This window comes from Crotalus tigris, unplaced genomic scaffold, assembly GCF_016545835.1.
Source record: "Crotalus tigris isolate CLP2741 ecotype Arizona unplaced genomic scaffold, ASM1654583v1 scf7180000018523.1292444, whole genome shotgun sequence".
Classification (NCBI taxonomy): Eukaryota; Metazoa; Chordata; class Lepidosauria; order Squamata; family Viperidae; genus Crotalus; species Crotalus tigris.
In genome coordinates this window covers 734,407-742,459 of record NW_024097056.1, presented here as the reverse complement: position 1 = coordinate 742,459, position 8,053 = coordinate 734,407, and the positions used below count along the sequence as shown (strand labels likewise).

Genomic DNA, 8,053 nt, shown 5'->3' with positions numbered 1-8,053 from the left:
AAAGGTCACTTAAAATGAGATACTGCTTATTTGAGCGCATCAAGGCCAGTAAAAGGAATTCTGTAGGAAAACTTACAAACGACAGCAATACTGATTTTTTTCTTGTCAAGTTTCAGCAAGAAAGCCTCCAGCGTTAGAAACATCAAAAGGGATCATACTAAAATTGTTCAAGGTAGCAATACCTAAAAAACCTCCTCAGTCAGACTCGGGGGATATATGTCATGTTAAAAACGTGATACAAATATGGACCACACTTCATGTTTTGGCAGTAATGCTGGTTGTTGCAGAGAAAGAGAGAGAGATGGGATGGGGCAATGGAAAGAACTAACCCCTTTCATCGGACAGCTGTTTTGCTTTTTCTCCCCAAAAAAGGGGGAAAAAACACCCCACATACCCAGAGCAAAGATGATTTAGTTGCCAGATAAGCAGCCTTCCAGGCTTATTATAAAAATGGAAACAGTTTGATCAGCTTCTCTACGTCCCTTGGAATAGCCAGAAGTTGTAAAACAAGCAGCAACTCTGTTACATACGTTTTTTTTTTACAGCATAACTCTTTTTAACAGCAAATCCAATTACAGTGAGAAGGAATGATCAAATCCAAGACTAGTAAAACTCGAGAAAAAGAGAAGAGAAGAGAAGAGAAGAGAAGAAGAAGGAAGGAAGGAAGGAAGGAAGGAAGGAAGGAAGGAAGGAAGGAAGGAAGGAAGGAAGGAAGGAAGGAAGGGAGGGACAGGAAGGAAGGAAGGGACAGGAAGGAGGGAGGGAGAGAGGAAGGAAGGGAGGAAGGAAGGAAGGAGGGAGGGACAAGAAGGAAGGAACGGGAAGGAGGGAGGGAGAGAGGAAGGAAGGAAGGAAAGAAGGCAGGAAGGAAGGAGGGAGGGACAGGAAAGAGGGAGGGAGAGAGGAAGGAAGGAAGGAAGGAAGGAAGGAAGGAAGGAAGGAAGGAAGGAAGGAAGGAAGGAAGGAAGGAAGGAGGGAGGGAGGGACAGGAAGGAAGGAAGGGACAGGAAGGATGGAGGGAGAGAGGAAGGAAGGAAGGAAGGAAAGAAGGCAGGAAGGAAAGAAGGAAAGAAGGCAGGAAGGAAAGAGGGAGGGAGGGACAGGAAGAAAGGAAGGAAGGCTGAGGAATTCTGGGAGTTGAAGTCCACAAGTCATAGAAGGGCCAAGTTTGAAGATCCCTGGCCAAAACCAATGCAATTTAAATAGGTATCAATATTCTGAAGACAGTTACAATCAGTCAACTGTAGAACACTTGATGAAAGGGATAATTTTGCTTTTTTTTTTTTCTTAAATGGGAAGAATGAAGGCCAATTCTAAAAGGTGAGAAACAACACCCTTTTAAGCTGCAATCCTACAATCTTTGGGAGAGGATTTTGGAGGTCCTGGGGAGAACTGGAACTGTTTTTCAGAGGAGGAAAAGCTCTGAAAAAGGCCTGCTGCCTGGAAAGACCAGAGCTTGGAATTTAGCTTCTAATTTAGGGTCATACCTGGATTCTGCAGAGGTTAATTCATTCCTACTGGGAAGCCAACTTTTTTTTTAAGTTAAACCCTGTTCTTCTCTTCCTTTTGCCCAAATAATAATAGTAATAATAATAATAATAATAATAATAATAATAATAATAATAATAATGCAATCGCTATTAGTCACTTGCAAAAGGCGGCCTTACTAGGAACTGCTTCCATCCTGCGACGATATCTAAAATACCATCAAACATCCACATCTGCCTATCCCAGGTCCTGGGTAAGGACTCGATAGGTAGACAAAATGCCAAATCCAGTCTGAACATCTGGCTGACAATAACAATAATAATGGTAAGCTGTTGCAAGAAGATTGCACAGACTGACTACAAGCAGCGGCATGACAAAGTAGCAACAATGGTGCATTGGAAGATCTGCAAAAAATATCATTTGCCTGTAAGCAAAAACTGGTGGGATCATAAAATAGAGAAAGTCATAGAAAATGATAAAATTAAACTGCTCTGGGACTTCAGAATTCAAACAGACAAGCACCTGCAACATAACACCCCAGACTTAACAATTGTCGATAAGAAAGACAAAAAAGTCTGGATAGTGGACGTGGCAGTGCCTGGAGACAGCAGAATAGACGAGAAAGAACTGGAGAAGATAACAAAATACAAAGACCTACAAATAGAAATAGAAAGACTGTGGCAAAAGCAAGCAAGGGTAGTACCAATAGTCATAGGCTCCTTGGGTGCAATCCCAAAACAACTGGAGCACCACTTGAACACCATTGGCATTGACAAATTCGCTATTAGTCAATTGCAAAAGGCGGCCTTACTAGGAACTGCTTCCATCCTGCGACGATACCTGTAATACCATCAAACATCCACATCTGCCTATCCCAGGTCCTGGGTAAGGACTCAATAGGTAGACAAGATGCCAAATCCAGTTTGAACATCTGGCTGACTGTGCGATGATCCATAATAATAATAATAATAAAGTTGGAAGGGACCTTGGAGGTCATCCAGTCCAACCCCCTGCTCAGGCAGGTAACCCTATACCATTTCAGACAAGGTCCCTTCCAACATTATTATTATTATTATTATTATTATTATTATTATTATTGACTCGCTAGGTAGACAAAATGCCAAATCCAGTCTGAACATCTGGCTGACTGTGCGATGATCAATAATAATAATAATAATAATAATAATAATAATAATAAGTGGCAGGGTCTAAATAGTTTGGAGAATTCCAACATTGGAAATCCTTAATGAATGAGGTAGGGTTGCTTAACGTTATGCCAAGTCTTCAGAAAAATTCCCAGCAGATTTTCTGGCAACGTAGAAAAGGGGGACGACTTTAGAGCGATAGAAAGGAAATTTGTGCAACGCTTAAAACTTGGTTATCCTAGAGCCTCTCGTCTGCCAACTGTCGTTCAAATTACACCTTCCTCCTGCCAAATATGACATCTTCCAGGAGACAAGCTTCAAGTCCAGATCTCTCAAGGGCTAAAGTCCAAGCTAAAGTTTCCTGCAGCATGGATGTCCTACCACTTTTAAGTAAAAGCTTCTTGTTTCCTGGTGAATGCATGCTTTATTTCAGTGTTTTCCAAACTTGACAATTTTAAGGCATGTGGACTTCAACTCCCAGAATTCCACAGCCAGCGTTGCTGGCTGTGGAATTCTGGGAGTTGAAGTCCTCATGCCTTAAAATTGTCAAGTTTGGGAAACACTGCTTTATTTGGTTGCAACATGAGCCAGGATGAGGATCCATGCTCACCTGCATGATAATATGCATCAGAGCTATCAAGGCAAGGATTTCCCCCCACACACACACACTCTCCTATAGAATTTGATCCCGCAAAAAATCCATGCATTCAAGCTCAGATGGTTTGAGCAATGTCACCTGGAACACGCTGATCAGGAGCTGCTCATGTGATAAGCAGTCCTGATGTTTTTCTAACAGCTGAACACAGCTCAGCGTGCAAGGCTACCAGATCTGGGCTGCCAAACTCCATCTGACCACTAGGTGGCAGCAAAGAGGACAAAAAAAACCTTCTTAGTCCATCTCTATATTACATGGACATCACTGCATCTTCCAGCTATGCCTATATCTGTGGCTAAAGTTTCTTTCCGCATGGGTGCCCTACCACTTTAAGTAAAAGCTTCTTGTTTCCTGGTTAATGCACACTAAACCTTTAGTTATGAACTGACCTTTAAGAAGTCGGTTCCTATTCCCACAAGGAGAATTAAGCTTTCTTCTTTCCATACTAGGAGGGAAAGAGAGGAAACCAGCCATTAAATTATCCTTTGCAAAGACTAGGAATTAATTAAGGCAGTTTAAAAAAATAATAATAGATGTAGATATTGTAACCGTAAGCATTATTTACAGGAAGTAGTTGGTAGCAGTACCTGAAAAGATGTTTTGACAAAAAAAAAATCATCTGTAGAGGCTACAAGCTACCTGAATACAGATGGATTGGTGGATAGTTTCATTTGTATGCTTCTCAGAGAAAGAGATTCTCTTTTTTTTAAAAAAAAAAAAATACTGCAAATTAAGGATGAGGACCAATATTTTGATTAAGGCAAACTCTATTGTTAAGCAAAAATTCAGCAAGGGGGCTTGATCTGCACAGCCACATTTTAAGGAATTGCCCTCCCGTTCCTGAGAAATGTATATTTTTCATTGTGTGCACTGCCCAGAGACAGTGACACACGTGTGAGATGGGTAGCTATACAAATTCAATAAATAAATAAACCCAATAGATAAATAAATAAATTAAAAATAATAACCAATCTGCCGCTTTAACAGAAGCAAGCTGCATTTGACTCCTAACACTAAACAAGCAGAACTCTTTTCACTGAGGACCAGAGCAATGAAATATAGTATATCTCTGACTAGTTTTGGCAACCATGAAGTGCACTAAGACAGGAGGTCCACAACCCATGGGCAGTGGACCACTACGGGCTATGGCTCATTGGGAATCGGGTCACCAAAGTGGAGGGCGAGCGTGCAAAGCTTTATTTGCACATGTGTGGAATTTATATTGTGTGTGTGAAACCATGCCATCCCCCTCTGGCAAAGCTGCCACTGCCGGTCCATGGAACCAAAAAGATTGGGGACCCCTGGACTAAGATACGAAATACCCGCCATGAAGTGTTGAGCTACCAAACCTGGACTGCCAATATCCACACAACCAGTAGACAACACAAAGATTTAAGGTTTTCTGTGTCGTTTTGTTGCCACTAGTGATCATTCAGATTCTTGCCAGCCCACTCTGAGACCTCTAGAAAAAGAACCAGGTTGCAATCCGAATTATATTTATTCCGTTCTGTTAAGAGTATTTCTTTGGGGCTGCAAAAATTCCACCCTTTTTTTTTAAAAAAAGTAGAAAATTAGCTTCGTTATTCCTTCTTGAATCGTCTCTGAAATCAATATCAAAGTTAGATGCAGCCAAAGTCAAAGGAGGAAGGGAGGGAAACACACTAGCGTGCTCAGCCACAATCAGAAAAATAAATGGAGGCGAACAGAGGAAAAATAAAGACCTGCCATTCACGCATTTTGACTGCATTCTCGGAAGTGCTTCAAACACTTGGGGCTCAACATCAGATGAAAGTCACTCGCTAAGTGCAATGATAGTTTATCGGGGTTCTCGTACAAAGAATTGCAGTTTGCAGGGTTTTGAGTAGAATTCTGTGACAGCCGGAAAGCCACACATTTGTTGGGGAGTTTTAAAAAGTCCTTGATTAAAATATTCTCTGTCTACAACATTCTTTACTTCAAAGTAATTGTTTACTGACGGGACGGATGTTTGAGTTCATGCTAAATCAGTATTTTTACTTCAAACCCAAGTGTTCACTCTATATGAGAGGGATTGGTTTGGGTTTTCTGACTTTTTTTTTATTTTTTATTTTGGTGTTTGCGATGTAAAGCAGAAGGTAAAACGCTGCCTAATAAGTGGGCCTAATTTTGCTAGAAACAAGCAGTTATTATTTTTTTTTAACCTTGAAATAAACGCCTGTCCATTTGATTTCAGTTACTGACTGGACCTGTAAACAGTAATTTAGGTGAATGTTTTCATCTATAAAACCCACTTTTTTTTCCCCATTTGAGCAGATAATTAAATGTACCATCCCCCCTTTTCAACTTTTACTTTGTGCAGTCTATTCAGAGTATCTGTTTAACAATATATAGCTTAAGATTAAATTGCACCACACCGCAATATTTGGTTTCTCACACAGCAGGAAAACAAAAATCACTCAAAGACCTGTTCAATAAACTACACTCTACCGTGAAAAAGAAAAGGAAAAAAAAACAAAACCTAAATCTTAAAAAAAAAAAAAAACAACCCTGAACAAAATAGCAGCTTCGTCGTCATGCAAATTTACCCTTGAAAACCAACGTTCGATATACAGTATTCACAAAGACATTTGTATTCACAAACATTGTGTCTTGAAAACTTTGGAGGAATCGATAAGACGATGTTCTGAGAACAGGAATCCACGTGGACAAGTAACAGCTTGAGCAACAAAGGACAGATGCTGGGATGAAGAGAGAAATTTTTAAATAATAATAATTCCATTTTGACGTTTGTTGCTTCGAGCTTGCCGTTTCAGAACTTTGCGTCCAGTTCATGAAGTTATGGAACCCGATTCGTTTTTAGAAAACAAAGACAATCTGTTATAAGGCATTTTACGTCATGATTTAAAGTCTCGTCACGTCCAATTCAACCCTTGAAGTTCTCCGGGAGATCTTCCACGTCTAGCCCACCACGGCTTCCTTAAAACGTTTTAACTTTTTTTTCTCCTTTCTTTTCTTTTCTTAAAAAAAGTCATTTTTTTTATTTTAAAACCGGTTGCCGCCTTCCCACCGTGGTTATAATTCTCTCCCCTAGAATATATTAGATCCTGGAAACGTATTCAGATCTGCTAAATGCCGTTGCATTGATGGGCTTGAAGTGGCAGTGGGCGCGTTCGTGATGGAGATGAGGAGAGGAGTAAAGAATGCTCTGTGTTTTTCTAAGTGACGGCATTGAACCACGGTTGATTTTACTACCGGCGAACCGGCGTGAAATGGTAGCGTAATGAAACTGACGTTGAGCTTGTATTCAAACAAAGTTGAAACAGGCATGTAAATAATCGGTACTCTAAACCAGAAGGCGAAGGAAATGGCAAGTTTTTGGTTTTTCCCCCCTTTCCTTTACAAATTGGATGTTCCAACGTTTGAGGAGTGCGACCCGCTCAAAACCACGTCCGAACAAACAGAAACCGGGTGATCTTTTAAAGGGGGAGCCCTTTTTTTTTTACATAAAAGTCTTCAAAAGCACACAGACGAAAGAAGACCTACCCCCCAACCTCGCCACTCCACGGTAAAGCACATACAGGATTTGGTTCTGAATGGCCTAGATGATGAAGCATTCACACACGCGTTACGGATCTGACACACCAACATGCAGCCATGGCAGGTGCCTTCGAGCATCTTCCCCACAGAAGATTTCCGAGTCACTGGCATTGCCACTGAGTCTGCCCTCTGAGCAGACTGGGGCCCCCTTTTTCCTTGAGTGGAAAGGGTGGGCTCACTTTTTTTTTTTTGGCAGGATCTTGGTTGGTTAGATTAGGTTTGGGGTTTTCACGGGGTCATAATCGGCAAGCTCTGCTGCCGGATAACATCCAGAGCAGGATAATCTGGATTCCTACCGTCGACCAGAGTGATGGGCTCAGTCCAGAGGCTCCACCACACTCGGCTGAATCGTCCTGTAGGTAAGAAAGAGAGAGAGAGAGATTAGAAGTAGCTGAAACATTAGTAAAGAGATGTTGACTTTTTAAGCTTCTCACCGAGAACCCTTTTGTGCAACTTAGTCTCCACGAGTGGACCCATGTGAGCATCAGGCTCCTGGACGGTCCCTCAAGCAGGGCTTTTCAACCAGGGGTACGGGTACCACCTGTGGTACATTGGCACCTGGCAGGTGGTACGCGACCATCCTAGAAAAGTGGTAGCGGGGGAGGGGAATGAGCTGAACCGGTGGCAGCACTGCACAAGCCTGAGCGAGAGATGGCTGGAGCTGCAGGGCTGTCAGGGCTCAGCGGAAGCGCCAGGATCAGCACCAGAATCCAGCTGGAGCTCAGCGCTGATCCTGGTGCTTCTGCTGAGCCCTGAAGAAGCACCAATCAGCTGGAATGTTGCAGCCTCTCCAGGGTCTTGTGATTTACATTCAGATGCTTGGCAACTGATTCATATTTATGACGGTCACAGTGTCCCAGGGTCATGTGAAGTGACCAAAACCTGCTGCAACCACCCAGCAGACTGGTGGAATAAAGACCAAACACCCCCTACCCCATTCCTGCTGCCAATCCTCAACAGAAATGCTCACAACAATGAAAACCTCGGAGAGGTGGGCAGGCAGGTGTCTTCCTCAGCTGTGGCTTGGGGGGCACTTTTTTCAGTGCCATTGTAACTTCAAACAGCCACTAAGCAAACTGTTGTAAGTCAAGAACTACCTGTACTTTATCAATTTTTTCCTTTTTTTCCTTTGGTCATCAAGTTTTTGACACCTTGCTAGGCGACTGGTGGTACTCAGATGTTGCCATAT

At 42.2% G+C, this 8,053-nt stretch overlaps 1 protein-coding gene across 4 annotated transcripts in view; it reads right to left on the bottom strand.

Annotated features, from left to right (window-relative positions):
• Positions 1–3,996: 3,996 nt before the first annotated feature.
• Positions 3,997–8,053, bottom strand: part of CACNA2D1 (calcium voltage-gated channel auxiliary subunit alpha2delta 1) — a 336,443-nt gene continuing 332,386 nt past the window's right edge. For all 4 annotated transcript variants that reach the window (XM_039353434.1, XM_039353435.1, XM_039353436.1 and 1 more), the window contains one exon: positions 3,997–7,217. In XM_039353434.1, coding sequence (XP_039209368.1) covers positions 7,101–7,217 — 117 coding nt within the window. In that variant the 3' untranslated portion in view covers positions 3,997–7,100. The remainder of the gene's footprint in view (positions 7,218–8,053) is intronic.